The 20,002-nt window shown below is 33.8% G+C and overlaps 1 protein-coding gene across 1 annotated transcript in view; it reads left to right on the top strand.

Annotated features, from left to right (window-relative positions):
• The window catches only part of LOC138705785 (serine-rich adhesin for platelets-like), a 462,846-nt gene that overhangs the window by 430,143 nt on the left and 12,701 nt on the right, over positions 1-20,002 (top strand). The window contains exons 5-6 of the mRNA XM_069834423.1: positions 4,068-4,212; positions 5,001-5,233. Of these exons, the coding sequence (XP_069690524.1) occupies positions 4,068-4,212; positions 5,001-5,233 (378 nt within the window). The remainder of the gene's footprint in view (positions 1-4,067; positions 4,213-5,000; positions 5,234-20,002) is intronic.

Here is a 20,002-nt window from a genome sequence, read left to right as displayed (position 1 = left end):
CAAACACCGCACCTCCATCTCGAAAAGATATTCACAAGTTGAATAAGTGTGAACAGACTGGGTCAGCAGCAGATCTTCCTCGTTCAAGTAGGCCTATACAGAGTGATGCGTAAGTAATGTCATTAATTTCAGGGTGTTATTCTTTGAGACATTTCAAACAAAAAAGTTAAAATAATACCATTTTTCTCGTTCTTGCTTCCTTTTCGAAACAAAAATGGTTTAATATGAAACATTTCATTGCATGTTTTAGGAAAGCCATTGATTTAATTCCCAGTTTAAGAGAGCAATGCATTATGATAATAAATGACTGAAATAATTTTAGTTTTGTTCTTTAAATGTGCAGTAATTTGATCCGAACAAATGTAACTTTTCGTTCTGAAAAGGAATTTTACATTGTTACATTTGTTTGGATCAAATTTCTTCATAGTTCAAGGGAAAAACTAAAATTTCTTCATTTATTATCATATTATCCTGCTCTCTTACATTGATTAAGCATATTGGGAGTTAAATCAATGGCTTTCCCAAAACACACTATGAAATGTTTCATATAAAACAATTTTTATCTCGAAAAGGAAGCAAAAACAAGATAGGGTAAATTAGGGTCTGTTGGACAGTCGGGCATGTTGGACACTTTGTACTTTAACGTGTAACCTCGCCACTTGTGGGCACCACATTCTGCTAGAAGTCAATGACGGAAGTAGCCATGAGTGTTTACTAGGATTCTGAAAATTCACATTCGGTGATGCATACAGAATTAAAAGCTTCTAGTGTGACTGGGCTTAAATTTTTGCTGGTGGGCTCATTGGACCCTTTCCTTTTTAACAGGAATATTATTAACTCTAAAAATTATCTCGAAATGCTTCATGAAGTGTTGCTATGACTGGAAAACAGTCCACTCATTGAAAGTCTGCAACTATTTTGGGAGAAGTTAATATGGCAACAAGATGGACTGATTGAGAGGAACTTTTTGAATGAAATGTTTTACGAATGAATTGGCAGACGTGGTGCCATTGAATTACCTCTTCGGTCGCCAGATCTTACTTTTGAGTGTGGAGAATACTAAAAGATTGAGTTTATTGAGTGAAAATTCGTGACATGGAACATTTAAAAGAACATATTCACTCTGAATTCGAAAATCTGGTCTCACAAAAACATTTCTGACATCATTTGTGTTTCTGAATTTATTATATATCATAATATCATCTTTGCAGTATTTTTGTAATAGATGTTATTTGTATGCCTTACGTTTGTAAATCGTGGCCTTGGTTTAAAAAGGTTCTAACTGCTTTATCCATACTTTTGAGATACATAGCTTCAACGTTTCAATTTATTGTAATATGAACATTTAGTTTCTTATACTTACGAAATGTTACATATGGCATCTTAAAGCACTGAGATTACAGTTACATACTTTCATAGCCTATTTTGACCACTTATTCATTTCATTTGGAATATTTAATTTTGCGGTTAGAACTTTTTCCTTCCTTAATAAATTTTCAGTGTGAGACAAGGTTCTAAGTGCTGATAGAACTTTGTCAAACTATTTTATTCACTACTTAAAACAGTATTATTCATTACATAAAACATTTAAACTATGAAAAAAATTGTTCTCTTTTAATTTATAATTGAATAACAATTGACATTAAATAAATTACAGAAATTAAAATTGTATTTTGTGAAAACAATCAGATCTCTGTTATATCACTCTTCATGAAAGGCCAGTCTCACTTGATGTTATATGTGGAGGATGTCTACTTCGAATACTACATTTCCATGACTGCGGATTAGACACTATTTTCTGTACTTACCTTCTTTTTTTGGTATATTTTCTTGTTTTTTTCTGAAATTAATAGTTACATATGTATTTTTGTTGTTATTAGGTCTATTATAATTCCAATGTCACTTATATTATTTAAATGTATTTATATACATATTTTATGTTGTTTATATTTATATTTTTAAACTAAACAAATAATTTATTACACAATTAAAAATATTGGATTAAGAAGCAGTTTCTTGGAAGTGGAGGTAGTCATCAAATTTATTATTCATAAAAAAATATATATTTTAAGTAATGGGGATGTGTAAATGTTGTGAACACGTAGAAAAAGAGTCTAATTGGAAAACGAAGGAATTGAATATAAATATCGTCTTACGTATTGTTTGGCCGTCCTGCATACGTAAAACTTTCTTCATTGTGTAAATATTAGTCCATCGAAATGCTATTGTTGGTATTATAAGTCTGTGAAACAGTACGTCACCTAATTGAAGAAATTTGTTGAGATGTTGAAAATTTATTACTGAAGTCAAGTCTTCTTTTTAAACGCAGTCTGTTTGTCCGTTTCTTCCTATCCATTAAAAAACACTTAAATTTCAATTAACTTTGTGGTCAACTTCACTCTGTTTCCTTCTCATTTAGACCTCTATTTTATCTTATTTCTGGCATATACGATAAGCAGACAATTTAATGGTAAAGAAACCACATTCTTTGAAAGTTAATTGACTGTAAAATTATACATTCTTCAATGCAGAGTGTTAATTTGTAATATCTTACTAAACCTCACAAATTGCATTGTAGACCATATGTTATGACAGAAGTTAGGCTGATTACACATAGTAACGGCGTCCTTGGGGATGTTTCTTCATAATCTTCATTATCAGATGGAGGAGGAGGAATGTAATCATCAGGGTAGTCATCACAGAACATATCGTCAGAACTCTGATATCCCACTTTTATTATGCTGATAGCTGTTTCTTACAGAAAAAAAAAAATGTAGCCTACGTTATAATGATATTTGTTTTCAATCACACATTACTCATATATTTATCAATACGCCATGAAAATTACAAATAAAATATGATATCATGGTTAGCTGTGCATAACACAAATTAAATTCCTGGATCTTTACGAGAGAATAGTAGCAGCTTGCAGCTAAATAAATATTTTCAAAAGTCATCAGATAGAACTCTGTCACATTGCTAGTTAGTTCATTTTTCAACAAATGGTTCTGAAATGTATTTATAAGCTAGACAATATTATGAAGAATGATTACAAATGAAAAACACATTTTTACCAATTTTGTTAGTTACAACCTTGTCAAACCAAGGCCACGAAATGAAACGTGTTCGCGAGATCGTTTACATAATGATGCATTTTTGTCAACTAACTTATGGACCACTTTGTACATTAACATATTCTGGTGATATGGTGTTAATTAATTCAGAAGATAACTTAGACAGAAAAAAATATATAAATATATTTACATACTTGGAGAAAGGAGCTGACCACCCAACCCCATTATCTCTTGGCACCGCCACTCCGTAGTAAAGGCAGTTGATACAAATTTATGGTTACACGATTAAATATCGTGAGTGTGAAAAGTGGATTTAAAATAAAGGACATTTTCAAAAACTTTATAAACAGTACAAATGAGCTTCTTGAGATCATTACCGGATGTTACCAAATTCAACCACCAAATTGAGAGATAAGCTTCATGTCCTTATTGCCAGCAAAATTGAAGAACACCAGCAGAATCAGAAAAGTCACTTTCAATGCTTGCAAAGATACAGGCTACCAAAATTAACATTTCTTTGTATTTCAAGAGAATGCTGGAACCAGGTTCAACACACGTGTGATAAAACGACCAAGAAAATCTTTCTTGTGATTTATATGAATTCGAAATACTGTAGTTCATAATGATCATTAAGCGAAGCACTTTTCTTTGTGTTTTGCATATCGTCATTTGATTTAGCATATCTAATCGTATACCGTATGTTGTTTAGTTAACTGTCCGAAGATAGATTTAAACCTCACAAGTGATACCAACAAGGCACCACTTATGAGGCAACTAAGCCAGGAGATAATGGAGTAGGATGGGTAGTTCCTTTCCCCCTCCTCTGCATACATCGCCGATTAGCTACATATTACACTAGACTTGTATTATATATATATATATATATATATATATATATATATGTGTGTGTGTGTGTGTGTACTTCTGGTTTGGCGAGGAAAACTGGAAAGGTGTAATTCGTCTTCTGTATGTAGTATGTTTCTATGTCGTTAGGAGCCGCAAGTCAACGTGGTGGCGCTGCGGAGTCATGACTTCACAGGCTTGGGATTCAACATATGTGGCAACATGCGTGATGGCATCTTTGTCAAGGATGTGCTACATAGAGGCCCCGCATCCGAATCTGGTCGCATTGCTCCAGGTACAAAAATGTGATTATTGTGTGTTTTCGCATCATAAAATGGTAAATGAAATCAAGATATGTCATCTGTACAATAGGCCTAGAAAACATGTGCATTCCTTCATGTAGTCCATAATTTTTTTTTTACTTGAATCTTTCCTAAAAGTGTAATAGGCATATTATAAAACATTGTTACTCTTTCTTTGTACCCTGTCTCTTCTTGATGTTTTCTTTCATATCATTCTTCCATCTTCAATTTTTTCTTTTTCTCTGTTATTATTTTATTCGTTTCTTTCTTGCTTAATTTTCTTCGTGAACTTTTTCTCTGCCTTCCTTTTTTATTTTTGTTTTTCACTCATTCTATCTCCCTTCTACCCGTTCGTTTCTTTCCTCCTCTGTCTTCCTTCCTTCTATCCGTATCATCTTTATGAATAGCATATCACTGACCATTAATTAATCCATTAACCACAGTTTTAATTACACTATCACTTGATTAATATTTATTTAATGCAAGATCCTTGTAAATGAAATAGATATACTGTATTCAGGATTTCACTTCTAAACAATGACACTAATGCAAGTCTGCAAAATCAAAAGAAATTGCTTTCAATGGCAAAGTAAGATTAACGAACTGAAGTGGTGTTATGTTTGTTCTAGTTCATTATTAAAGTAATATGAATGTGAACTGGTCCCAGCCACAATTATTTTGACAAGAGCAAAGGACGAGAACCTTTTAAAAAATATTTGAAAATAGAATAATTAATAAATTTACAATAAGTAAAGCCTATCTGTTGTTTCATGTTAAACAGGTGATCGTATTGACAGCATTCGAATCAGTTTTCGGCACATGGTATTCGAGGACGCACTTACCATCCTAAGCTATGCCTCGCCTTATGATGTACAACTTGAAGTAGAGAATGCGTCGAACTCCCGTCCAAACACTCTGATCCGCACGAAGAGAACTTCTGGATCAAGCATTGCACCTGCAGACAGAATTTGTCATCCGTTCTACCGCAGTCAGTCTATTGCAGACCTTGCTCAGGTAAGCACAACAGTAGACATTGAAAAAAAAGTTACGAGAATGACACACATTTTCTCATTATACGTTCAGTTTCTTTACCATGGTGCGAATTATATTACTGTTTGTAGTATATTTTCTTCAACTGTTACCAAAAGGCGTATACAAAAGAAACAGTTTCATATGCAACCAAAATAAGACGAACTTTATTTTTCAAGGTCAGAAATTAAAACATTTGACTTCATTTTACATCGTACGGTTTAAGTAGATAGTCATTAAGTTTGCACAGATTTAGTTTCGTAGAATAGCTGTAGACCTATGTACAGTGTAATTAATATTTCTGATTTTCTATTTACCAAAATCGGCTATTAAAAGTGATATGGATGTTAAAAATCTACTGTATTATTGATTTATAATGAGACTCAGCAAATTCTTACTTTTTCATTTTAAACGTTTACGATCATGCTTCAGTAACTCGTGCCTACACGTCACATGGGTTTACAACCAAGCTGTGTAACTCTCTAACAATAAGGGATTCTTCCATATCTACTTCTGGGCAGAAGGGGTAGAATTTAGACTAAATTGGCAACGAAAAGTAGAAATAACATTGTGTATAATAATTAATTTATCTTAGGACAACGTTTTTCCGTCTATACTAATTCCATAGTGCCATTTTTACATTTACGCTACGCAATTACAGTGTGTGGATATTAAGATAGAAATATTTAAGCAACATACTGGTAACCATTAATAGGTTCCTTACATAAATAGTGATATTACAATAAACAATTACCGGTACATGAAAAAATAAAATATATACAAGTATATAGCCTAAGTGTGTCACAACTCAAATTGCAATAATTTCATCACACGGACAATACTGCTACAAATTTTAAATTGCATGCGATCAAAAGTCACAAGTGCGCGCTCACTTATTTATAAAACCATGTACTACATTCCTGTGCGATTTTTAATCAAGGCGATCCTGCAATTAAAAATCGATAGTGCGTACTAGATCTAAGGTATATGAATACCCTGGCCTAAGCGTATGTCTCTGCAAAAATCTCAAAGTCACAATACTTTCGCAACTTCATAATACTCTCTCTTTTATGCTTCGTACAATGAGAAAGTTAAAAAAAGAACAGTAAGTATTGTAAGTATAGTCTGCCTTGGTGGCCTAGTGGTTACCGTACATGTATCTGAAGGATTCAATCCTGAATCAGCATGTAGTCATTGTTACTATACTGTAGAATTATTATATGTAGAGGATACCATTGTTCATGAATGAAAATAGTTAAAAGTGGTAAAACTGTAAGCCCGATATTTAGTCAGCAATTATTAGTCGAGGTGAATGGACGTACTGTAATGTGCGCCGAACTTCAAAATCAGTATAGAGAGAGCAATGCTCCAGATCAGGCCGTGCAAGATGTACTTTTGCCAGGTAAGACCGTTTCTTGAAGCTGCAAGTCCTGCAAAACCGACATCTTATTGCTGTTGAGGTACGAAATTGCCTGATAGAAGTCCACATTATAACTGTAAGTGAGATTACAGTGAGGAGGAGACTACATGAGGCAGACCTGACCTCAAGAGGTCCTGTCAGAGGCCCAGAGCTTACTCCAGAACACCGAAGGGTCAGTCTACGTTTTGTGCAGAGATGTGAACACTGGACTGAGGAACAGTGGAGTGGAGCCCAGTGGTTTTCAGTGACGAGTCTAGATTCTATCTAACGTCACCAGACGGAAGGAAAAGGGTGTGGAGAAGGCCCAGACAACGCTTTGCACCTTGTACCTTTTCTAAGAGGACACCTTTTGGAGGAGGCTCTGTGATGGTGTGAGATGGCATAATTTATGAGGCCCGTACCGAGCTCATATTCATAGAGAAATTCTCACTATAATGGCACACCAGTACATTGAAGATATACTCGCTAATCATGTATTCCCTTTTGCATCTTTCATGGACAAAAACTTTGCACGTACCCATGCTGCTTGGTGTGTGATGGACTACCTCTGGGAGATCAGCATTTCAGTTTTGAACTGGCCAGCAAAGAGTGCCAATGGAATTCTATTGATCATGTATCGGACATGTTTGGACTTTATATCTGGACCAGAGTTTTCACCACCCCAGCCGAACTACGGGAGGCACTACAGAAGGAATGGGAGGAAATACCACAGGAGGACATCTGGGCTTTGATCAAGAGCTTGCCAAGAAGACTCTTAGTTGTAGTAAATACAGGAGGTGGCAATATTTGCTATTGATTATAAAATTAACAATTTCGAAGTTTAAAATGTATTGTTTCAAATATATGATCAATAAATCCTCTGTTTTCGTTCATATCAAAACAAGCATACATTGTTTTCCTTATTTTCAATAAGATCGTGATAACATTAAATTTATATAAACATTATTGAAACTCTAAATCTGTGTGAAAAATAATTTCGTGATGATAGAGTAGAAGCAAATTTAATTTTTCCACATTTAGACGTGGTTTCTGTAAAAAAAAAAAAAACCCTAGGTGCCATGGTGTGTGTGTGTGTGTGTGTGTGTGTGTGTGTGTGTGTGTGTGTGTGTGTGTATGCGTGCATGGGTGTGTGGCGTGTGCGTTTTTTCACACAGATTTAGAGCTTCACGAATGCTTATATAACTTTAATGTTATCACAATCTTATTGAAAATAAGAAAAACAATGTATGTGTCTATATATATATATATATATATATATATATATATATATATATATATTATTTTAGTTGGTTATTTAACGACGGTGTATCAACTACTAGGTTATTTAGCGTCGAGATTGGTGATAGCAAGATGATATTTGGCGAGATGAGGCCGAGGATTCGCCATAGATTACCTTGTATTCACATACGGTTGGGGAAAACCTCGGAAAAAACCCAACCAGGTAATCAGCCCAAGCGGCGATCGAACCCACGCCCGAACACAACTTCAGATCAGCAGGCAAGCTCCTTAACCAACTGAGCCACGCCGGTGGCCGTTCAGAAAGTAAGTTTCCTTGGGGCCACTTACAGAAAGAAAACACAATTTCATGGAAAGTTGTTACAACATAAAAAGCAGTTGTTGAGCTATTTTTCAACATATTCCCCACCATAATTGAGACATTTGCCATACAATGTTGTAATAAATCTTTCCATGAAATCGTTTTCTTTCTGTAAGTGGCCTTAGGGAAACTTACTTTCTGGACATGTCTCTCGTTTATGTGTATGCTGCAAAAAGTCCATAACTACATAAGAAAACAATAACCCTATCAACTTTTACAGTAAGACCACGGTATCTAATTATTTCAACTTTTGATTGCAAATTTATCAAAGTCCATACTACTGGACAGATAGAAGAAGGAAAAGGAAGATCTCTTGTCCTTATATTGTTAACAGAAATGCTTTTGAACTGAGGGCTATGATCCTATCTACATCTGAAAAGCAGTTAATGGAGGCCACAAATAAAATAGTTATAAGTTGTTCTATGAAAATTTAAACATTTTGTGTTTTTTTTTTTTTTTATTTTAGTAGGTTATCTTAAGACGCTTTATCAACATCTTTGGTTATTTAGCGTCTGAATGAGATGAAGGTGATAATGCCGGTGAAATGAGTCCGGGGTCCAGCACCGAAAGTTACCCAGCATTTGCTCATATTGGGTTGAGGGAAAACCCCGGAAAAAACCTCAACCAGGTAACTTGCCCCGACCAGGAATCGAACCCGGGCCACCTGATTTCGCGGCCAGGCACGCTGACCGTTACTCCACAGGTGTGGACTTAATTAAAATGTATTCTTTTTAAATCAATACAAAATTTCACATTACTGCATCCATTTTCAACTTGTGTGTCGCAAAGTGAATCCACAAGAGTCAACATTCAGCAAATGTAGCAAGCACAAGTCAACATTCAGTAAACACAGTGTAGATGTGCTATCGGCAGAAAAGAGAAGAGATTGACTGATGTGTAGCTAGGGTTGCCAGATCTGTGAAGTTAAAAATTGTACCAACCAGGAAGGAGGGCACTTCAATTCATCGGCGACCTTATTAGATCTATTGCACTGACTTTCAAGCTAGGCAATCCCACTCGTTCCTAGGCCAGACCTCTCCACGCACTGCCAGCTGGCATTCTGTGAATGATGACAGAATGGAGAAATGTTAACTAAATAATGTAAATGCCTAATATGGGGAAATGGGAGAAATCCGAGAAAAATCCCAACTGCGACCTCTACTGCCACAAGTGTCACTAAGGAACAATCTTAAAAAACATATTTTACTTGTTTTTATAAAAAAACCTCTGGTTAGAAACCACCGGTTTAGATTACTGTATGTAAGTGTGCCACGAGATTTTAAATTACAACAGTGAGTCACATGTTGAGAAAGATTGAAAAACCTGTGTTCTACATTTTACTTTATGTCTTAGGCCTGGAGCCTGCACTGAAGTTATGTAAGAAAAAGGGAGTCCTCATCATCAGACAGGTTGAGGAACACTGATTAAGAAAAATTACAGTTGCAAGTATGATGCTAATATAATGAAACTTATTTTTTATACATGAGTGAATCTCTAAAGCAAAGAAGGTATAGAGGAGGTAGATTTCTCTTTAGTAAGCCTGATTCTTCATCATCATCATCATTGTCATCCTCTCATCATGTCCTCTTCATGTAGAAGGTCAATGACAATTCTACCTTCACATGTCTCTATCAATCCATGCTTTGGTTGTTAATTTCTCCTCCCATTGGAGACCACGAACTGCTAAGTTATTTTTATTTTGGAAATATACCTCATTCAAGGTCTCCCTTTGGGTCATTTACCTTTTTGTCTCAAATTTAACATTCTTCTACGTAATCTATCTTTCTCCTTTCTTTTGCATTGTCCAAACCATTTCTGTCTATTTCTTTCTAAATTTTTCCGAAGTTGTTCTATATTTTAAATATCTCTAAGTTTCTCATTTCTTATTCTGTGCATTTTGGTTTTTCCTAAAATTTCACGTAAGCATTAATTCATTTCTACAGCTTAAATTCAACTAATTTCTTTTTATAGCCTATATGTCCATGGTTCAGGGGCATATGTGAGAAATGGTTTGAAATAACTTTTATAAACTTACATAGAAATTTTAATTTTATAGGTATATCTGCATTCTCATTCATTATAAACTATTAGGCTACTATATTTTAGCATTCACTCATACCAATTTTAAATGCTAACCTTTGTAAAAAAAATAACATTAAAAATGATTACAGTATAATATATTGTAATCACTTTAATATCTTGCAATTGCTTCATGTTGAAAGGGAAAGGATTGTTTAAGAATCACTTTGTTTTGATGTGCTTATACAGACCATAAGGCCACTGTTTTGTGTTGAAAGGAGATATTTGAGCCCACAAAAAGGTTGTTACATGCTTCTGAAAGCTCTGTATTATGTTCAATGGGGACTTCTGCTGTTTAAGTTGCCTTTGTATACAAATTCCTCAATTCATGGCTAGAGGAATCAGCACAGCTTGAGTCGTTTTTGTTATTACTCATGCATAGCGTTGTGTTGGGTGATCCACGTTGTTCTTTTGTGATTAAAAAGTGAACTGTCAATTTGTCTTCGAGTGACAGTGACAGTGACAGCCATAGGCGGAGAGAGAACCGTTTCCTTGGGGAGGCAAAGCAAAACCATAGAATCACCATATAACAGGGTTATGAGGGACATCATTTACCTCCTTCCCCCATTATAGCTTGATCATTTAATAAAGGTATTTTTGGAGGCATGTTTCTTACAGTGTTACATCCATATCTGCGATGTTTCGGACCGAGCTGTATAGGGCTTGAACTGTAGGTCTACTACAAATTATAATAGGGTATAACTTAAAACAATCTCCCTCTTTTTCTCACTCGTACAGAATGCATGCATCAATAAAACTACGTAACAGTGCTAACAGAAACATTTTGTTATGAAGTTTACTTCCTGAAGATATCGTATGAAATGTAAACTCTAATTATTTTATTTAATCTCGTCTTTAAGTTTACACATTATACAGGGATCATTTTTTTTTTTTTTTGAATTGTTGTGCAGTGTTATTCATATTTCTCCAATGGCGGCCTGAACACCTGCAGACTTCTAACACATGAGTACAGGCTGTTACAAAAGAAAAATTACAATATTTCCATTCCTGAAATGAGGTACTGATAGAAATTCTTATACAGTAAAACTTCGATAAGACGTGCCCGCTTATTATGCTATCCCATGTAATATGCTTTTTTTTTTGTCTGGTCCCTGCACATTTCATATATGAGGCGTTCAGAGCTAAAGTGGATCAAGTCCATGAGACATAGTTTTGAGTTAATAGGACTTAAAGTTAATTTGCTCTAGTGGATTATCTAATTTCACTAGCAATAATTTTAATGCTCCATTCTCAAATTCTAGATTTATAAAATATAAACAAATGTGATTTTAATTAATGCAATGCTTTGCTAGCTTGATCCACTATGGGTCAGAACATCATGAACAAATAATCTGAGCCAAAAGTGACTGTTGTCACCTACCGGTGAATGCTTGGAATTAAAACTTGATCCATTACTGCTCGGAAAAGATCCAACTTCAGATAATCAGAAAATGAATTAAACTTAATTTATGAAAATTTGTGACTTGATCCACTTTAGCTCTGAACGGCTCATATAATACCTTTATAAAATATCTCATTTGTTGCACTCAAGTCCTATATAATACACTGTTTTGTGGAATATTTTCGATGTCATTTTCAGCAATGTACTGTAACAGCAATGAAACATTTTAGCCACTGAATTCACTGGTGCCATTAACCTGAAAAGTACTGGTATTCGACCCTTTACCTGCGCATTTAAACGTTCATACTGTACAATACCCCATCCTCTTATTCAACTCTTTACCTGCGCGCTTAAAGCCTACATACAGTTACAATACCTCACCCTCTTGCTAACCCTCTCTTTCAAACAACGTTCCTCACTCGGCCGTAATAAAATTCTCGAAATTTTTGCAGGTCAGTTTGTTGTCCGTAGTGTATTGAAGTGCCTGTGAGTGTGATTACAATGAATGTTAAATGAAAAGCGTTTTCTTTGTCGGAAAAATTGGAAATCTTAGGAAAGTACGATGAAAATAGTACTCTTAATCAGGAACAACTCCCTGATTCATTAGGAATCCCATCATCGACATTAAGGACGATAATAAAAAATCGCGACTCAGTCATTGCAGCTGCGACGTTGGGAGGATGTAAGCTCAGGAGAGTGAAGTGTGGTAAACATAAGGACTTTGAGAACACGCACACGGCAAACAACAATAAATGACTTTTTTGGAAAGAATTAAGTACAGTATGTACAGTATTGTAAATGAATCGCCCCATGCAGAAAGGGCTTCAGTCCATTAGACCTAATTTTGAGAAAACTAAAGAAAACATTCTAGGCTCTAAAGATGGTGTGAAGAAGCACCGAAACAGCTGTAAGCCGCACATGCTTACCCAATTAACACGAGTAAGATCATCATTTAATCAATTATTTATATTCAAATGTTAAAAAATAGTGTACGAAAGACTCAACATGGAAAACATTCTGTACACTGTATTACTTTCTGCATAGAACTCCGAGCCTGATGCTTTAGTTTCTATCTTTCTAAGCATTGGACTGAATAACATTCTGCACAGGCCGAGGGAGCCACTCATAAAGATATGATTTCCATCAATATCTCGTTTTTCAAAATTTGTGACTGAAGCCCTTTCTGCATGAGGCAATGGAAATGTCTTCGACGTAATTACACTACAGCAATTTATTACACATGGGAGGTGAGGGGTTTGCTTTTTTGTGCCTGCGGATCAGCATATAAATATACTACTGACATTTTAAAACAATATGATATGACATCCCAAGACATTAAAAATATTTGTTTAATATCTTAAAAAAATCCATATGCATTTTACACAATCATTTATATAATATTTAGTTTTTAAACTTTCTAAATTTCATATTGTACTATGATTGCTACCTACTGTATTGATTTTTCTTGCTATTACATATATGCATTTTTTTAATTGATTTCCGGACCTAGCCTATGTGGTCATCTGTTATGACAGACGGATGTATTAATAAAATGTATTACCCTTTATGAATCATGTATTTCAATAAAGAAAAATGCTAATAGATACTGTACATAAGTCAAAATTAGTATACCCACCTAATATGTATGTATGTATGTATGTATTTATTTACACTGCAAGTGGGCAAGCACCCAGTGGCAGTGGTATATACAATATTAACAATACACAGTTAAAATGATAAGCAATACACAATAAAATTTACAATACATAATAAAATTTACAACACATATACAATTTTACACACAATACAATAAGAATACACAATACAATTTAACACAATAATAATAAAACATAAAATAAAACACCTAATTTTACAACACAACCTACATAATTATGTATAGGTCCTACATAATTTTCAATAGTCTTTCACTTTACTCTCATCTCATTCCCTGTAGTGGCACTATGACGCATTTCACTGACACTTTAGCACACATTTCACTGACACTCTGTAACACATTTCACTGACACTATAGAACACATTTCATTGACGCTATAAATTATCACTGATCGGAACTGTTCACTGCACTGTAAAACCATAACTTCACTGACTCACCTCGCTTCACTGATACAACAGTTCAAATAAGTCAAATAATACAGTCCCAGTTAATACACGGTTTACACACGGTCCCTTGAACAGCATCTTATTGGGGTTTTACTGTACATTCAGAAATTTAAAATAAATATTATAGTCCAAACACATGATCTGAAGACATTAATTCGTCAACTTAAGCACAGAAACTTCATCATAAACAAAAGCAAAAAAGATCTTTTGAATTCAATATTTTCTAACATTAATAGAAAAAAAAGAGTTGAGACAAATTTACCAAAGGGGAACTTGTACCAGCCAAAGTCGTTGTTATATCTTGTGGGTAAGTTAGAGTGAATTTTTTTGTTTTGTTTTGTTTCCCCCCCCCCCCTACCTGCCTAAGAATAATGCTCACTGATATGTTTGTTCAATTACAATTTGATCGCATTATACAGTCATAATGATATCAATTTCGCTGGTAGAAGTCTTCCCCCCTCTACTTCAGGTGCAACAATACTAATTGCCTAGACTCATGGACAACAGAAGAAAAAAAGTGTGCTCAGTTTCTTCTCAGAATTAAAAAATCAAAGATGAACAAAACATATTCTCCAAAAATGTTGTGATGTAGAAACTCCTAAAATAAATTAACAAGCATCCGAAGGAACTTTCAGTCAAGTATTTAGTTTTGTTATGGTTCGAAGAAAAGTGCTGTATGTAAAACAGCTTTTCAGACTGTCTGGAATTAAAAAGAAAAGGATGGAAATGTCTTATATTAGTTACTTTTTTTACTCCACGCACAATTTTGATTTAAAATTTTGACAGTCCCACTAAGACTTGTGTATAAAATGTGAGGAACTGAGAGTCAAAATCAAGAGCAATGAGTTCTGTGATAGCACCAAGAAGGTTGCAAAACCTGAACTTACCCTTTACAAGACAGAAAGCCAGAAATTGTGTCATGCTTTAAAGCAATCATAAACTGCTTATGATAATGCAATCTGCATCGATTTCAAGGCGAATGTATCCTTACATGTCATACTTGTGCAACAGAGACGAAAGCCAAGATGAACATGGTGAATAGTTCTGCTGTCTGTGTTTTTATGATTTTTCCAAGTGTAACTGTACTTTGTATTAATATTAAGTATGGTCTTGGAATTTTTCGTTACAACTTAATACTGTTAATAATATTGATTTGTGTGTTTGAATGATTTTTGCAAGTGTAATTGTAATTTTGTTTAATATTAGTATAGTTATCTGGGATCCAAAAGGGTGAAGTTTTATGTAATTTATATCTTTTGACGGTCTAACATTCCTAGCTACACATTTGATTGTTTTAACTTAATTCCATGTTTCGATGTAATCAAATTCATTGTATTTAATATGTGCAGTCTTATAGACTTTCAAGGTAATTATTCAATATTATATATCTTATTAACGTTCATAAAGAGTTATATTTTTTCTTATACAACCTGATGATGCTTGAAAAGGCGAAATTACTGGTTGTTAACACTTAATGTATTTTATATTATTCACGTATAAAAAGTGATTAAACAAAGATTGTGAAGGTCAATTAAGAATTTTACATAATAATTATTTTTAAATGTTCATACTGACATTTGGTTTTTACATCTCAGAAACAATAAAAATATATTTACTAACTATTTGTAGGTTCTGTGTGAAAGATAACATAGGAAATTTCCAGGTTTACACCTTTTTATGTAGAAAAGAGACTTATGCAGCAATAAAAATTTCAATTTTGATATACTGTATGAATTTTAATATTTGTTTTGGCTTGCAAAGATGTGCATCAGTATAGGTGCTGTGCACTGACAGAAGCATAAACAGAAGACCTTTTTCAGCATCGAGGCATTTTTTTTCCTTCCCCTGTAAAATTAAGAACTTGTCAGAAAGGCCCCTTCCAACGTTAAGTGATTGTTATGTGCAGCTGTCTTATATAAATTTATGCAAAATAATATAATTTATATAAGTTTAAGTCAGATATCTTGCTTTTGGGATTATTTGTGTCCCTTTAATTACAGTTCAAGAAAATAAACTATAGACAATAATACCATTCGCAACATGATAAAGGAACTGAATTGTTGCAAAACGGAAAAGTGTGTGTCAGCTTATGATCCCGGTTCTCATTTATTATTATTGGAAAATACGAAGGGTTTTTATACAGTTCTGTGTTTCATACGTAATTTTATTGAAGACATCTGAGTAACTTAATTCATACTACTATTAATTCTTGGCAATACATTGTTCACTTTTATAACAATGAAAATTTTTTATTACCTTTAACAAATAATTTGTGAATGTCTTTCACTTCACGGACTGAAGATTGTGTTGCATTAGTGGTGAGAACTACTCACGAGTAAAAGAAGGCCAAAATAATGTTGTAATTGAAATGATTTTTGTCTAACAACTTAATAATACCATCATTCATTTAAGATATATACTTTTTATATCAGTGTTTAGGGCCTGTTTACAGTTAAAGTTTTTAGTAAGTATTTCATATTATGCAAATTTTTAATTTTTCACAAAATTACACAGGCATGCATAAAAGTTTTTCTAAAAATTTATGCTACATTTATGGTTTCTTGGGATGCTTAATCCAAATCTGAGCTCAGATTTTCTCTATCACGTACCATTTTTCCGCAATATGCATTGGAACTTTTAGGAATATGAATGTAGCTTTATTGAATTTAACATGGAAAAGTGATTAAGTGAAACATGTCCTGTGGCAAATATTAAAGATATATTTTACGAAAACTATTAGATTGTCATAATTAACAACTCACATATAGTCAAATACTTTGTAATGCCTTTTTCTCATTACGCTGAAATTGCGTTTGTTGCTTTTCCTCTTATGTGTGATTCAAGAGATATTTTTTGTGGCCGTGTTTTTGTTCCCAATGGCTGTTTCTTGCTCTGCTGTCCCATTCACAGAGGAAATATGGAAACTTAGTATACCCAGCCTGCTGACCATGAAGCATGCACAACTCTCTCAGATCTCCACAGATCATTCAGTCATGATCTTTTATTTTATCTTTATAAGAACCAGTTCAAGATTCTCATAAGTTTCTTTAAGGTGTACCGAATGACCAACAGTGACGAAGGATACTTCTTGCCATTGTGCAAAAGCACTCATCACTGCCTTCCAACTTCTTTTGGAGGAATCGATAAAAGTTTCCATTCATTCATCCACTTCTTACTAGACATTAAACTTTTGTATCAAACCAGGAATATCACTGCAGTATACTAAGGCACCCTCTTATGAAGAGTAGGGCGTTAATTCCTCCTCCATGCTCCTGAAATATTCCTGGTGCCAGCAAATTTATTTATTTTAATCTGGAGCATAAGAGCTCAGCTTTTACCTTGGGTGATCCTAAATCTGTTATTAAATCGTTGAATTCAAACTGGTAAACTCTTCAGAACTTTCATTCGCTACATCATTGCCTTCTAGATTATGTTTCTGACCCTCATCAACTGGTTAGTACAAAATTTTACTGTAGAGTACTGGGGTATAAATGCAACAAAATCACTAGTGTATTAATAATATAAAACATAAAATATAGTTTTGTGTAAAAATGGTGCGCGATGTGCCATTTTTTATATCATTTCTGACTTCAGCACACAAAAATACATAAAGGAGAGCTAAAAGTTAAAAAAAGAAAACATTGTTCATCGCAGGTTTGTGTTATTGTTTCAGAATGGAATGTTATTCAAGTGATTAAAAATCACCTATTCTTCACTATTTACTTTTCCAAAATTCCTATTTTACAGTAGTTTTAAACACTAAGAATACTGGTATTTATACTTTGTAGATACTTTGTATTTATTCAGCTATACAATATTATAATATGGTCAAGTAACTTGAAAATACCTTACAAGATGATTAAGTGTCGTGTACTAATGTAGTTAACTTATTACTTAAATTATAGTCTATGTGTACCTATACCATTGTAAAATGTTACTAGTATATCACTGTCAGGGCTGCTTTCTTGGAGTTTGACGACTGTAGGCACATGTGTAACTGCTTCCATCTTTCCTTCTGCTAATTATTATCTGTATCTCGCTTCACCCAAATGTTTTGTACCGTCCCTCATGATCATGACTCGCAAAATTAATAAAAGTGAAAAAAAAAAAAAAAAAAAGTTCATACCCAGACAATGATAGTTACCTAATTACAATAACTTAAGAGTACTTACTATTAATTAACCCTCTAATTGAGGTTCTGGCTTATATGTACATCTATTATTAGGCAGTACGTCTCACTTGACGATATATTGCACATATATCTCAAGTCTGATTAGTGAAATACGTAGTGCAATGGAGAGGGAAAGAAACTGGTCACCCTACCTCATTATCTCCTGGCTTAATTGCCTCATGAGTGATGCCTCATTGGTGTCAAACCAGTCTTCAGACTGTTGACTAAACATAAATATTAATTACTTGTAAGGCTGAAAGCAGACCAAAATAGCTTCACTGCAGTAATGTTTCAGTATTGTGACATCACTTCTAGGAACATAAAATAAATCATCTGCTGCGTGGAGACACTGTTCACATATGAAGAATAAAATCATAGAACAAAATAACCTTCTTTAGATACAAGATTGAATTCAGTATGGTTCAGGACTGAATAACATGGTGGAATCGTCGCATAATGTGACAGTTGTCTCATAGCACTAATTGATAGCATCCTTTCGTCGAAATATTCTCATAATTATATAATGGAGTGATATGAAGAAGAAATAGTACTTTAAGATGAATTACAACGTTACATAAATATTATAAACAAGTAATGGGGTGCATGTACTAAATTAACATCAAAGCTCCTTTCGTTAAAAGTGCTTTTTCTCTGAGAAAAATCATTTTTGCTTGTACCACAAGCAGTTCGCTTTATTTTTGCTTTTTCTAAAAACAAAACAATTTCCGATTCTACTTGTTGTACCTCAGTTATTGCTGTGGCTATTGTGGTACTGTTTGGAGAAATCACACACAGTTGCAGAAAAAAGCGTCTTTGGGTGCATAGAATTAATGAGGAAAAGGAAAATACACTGCAGAATTTTCTCCAAGAATTGCGATGTGATTAAAATAAATTTCGAAATGTCACAAGATTGTCCTTTGATACTTTTAATTTTGTTATTAAAAAAAAAAAAAAAAGACACCAGTTACGATAAAAAAAAACTTGTTTGTTACCTTCAGGAAAAAGAGTTGTTTGTTGTTATTAGTGCACTTCAATATTAGAAAAAAAACATAAAATTGTACTTATAATGAAAGGTACATTAGAATTTAGAAATTATACTATATGAAATAATTTAAAAAGCCAAATACTGGTAATCACATTACGAGTATAATGAATCATAATCATAATAATGTGTTAAACTAGAAAACAAATGGCGAATAATAGCTGACAGGACAAAGGTTCAAGTGTACAACACAATGCTTTACCAGAGAAAAATGATCTGAATATGTGTGATCTGAATTTGTGCTTAATCGTTTCAAATTGTACTGCATAGGACTTTTGCCTCTTGTTCGATTGGTGTGCGCTAATCTTATTTTAAACCACACGAAAGCATGGTCGAACATGTTTCAGGAAAAGCACTTTTGACAGAAATAAATTTGCTGTATTGGTCTGTGCCCAGCCTAATATCGTAAAAATGTTTACTGTTACTCATAATAGTATTCGTCCACCCAATCTTCAAGAGATATGACCCAGAGAAATAGATCATTCGAAGTAGAACAAGTGCTTAACAATATGAGTACAGAATAACTTTAATTCAACTTTGAGAATAGTACATAAAATATATAAATCAAATATGATGCAAAATGAGTCATGCAGAAGTATTCGTCCACTTTTTACAATCCTTTATTATAACCAAACAGTACAACCTGTAGCTTCACTACCTGAGCGAGTCAGTGTTACCTGCAGTGTCTTTGAGTAAATATATGCAACAGCAACAAAACGAGTAAAACAAGGGCAAGAACTGTCACTGAAAGAGAGCGAGTTATTCAGTTACATAAAGAAGGAAATTCTCAACGAAAAATAGCTGAAAAAAGTGGAATACCAGGAACAGCAATAGCAAGTATAATTAAAAGATAGAAAAACAGTTCATCTGTAGTTTATAAACCCCGAAAGGAAGACCAAGGAAGCTGACAGTACGTGAAGAA

This window comes from Periplaneta americana, chromosome 9, assembly GCF_040183065.1.
Source record: "Periplaneta americana isolate PAMFEO1 chromosome 9, P.americana_PAMFEO1_priV1, whole genome shotgun sequence".
In the NCBI taxonomy this organism is placed as follows: Eukaryota; Metazoa; Arthropoda; class Insecta; order Blattodea; family Blattidae; genus Periplaneta; species Periplaneta americana.
This window is presented reverse-complemented; position numbering and strand designations above follow the sequence as displayed.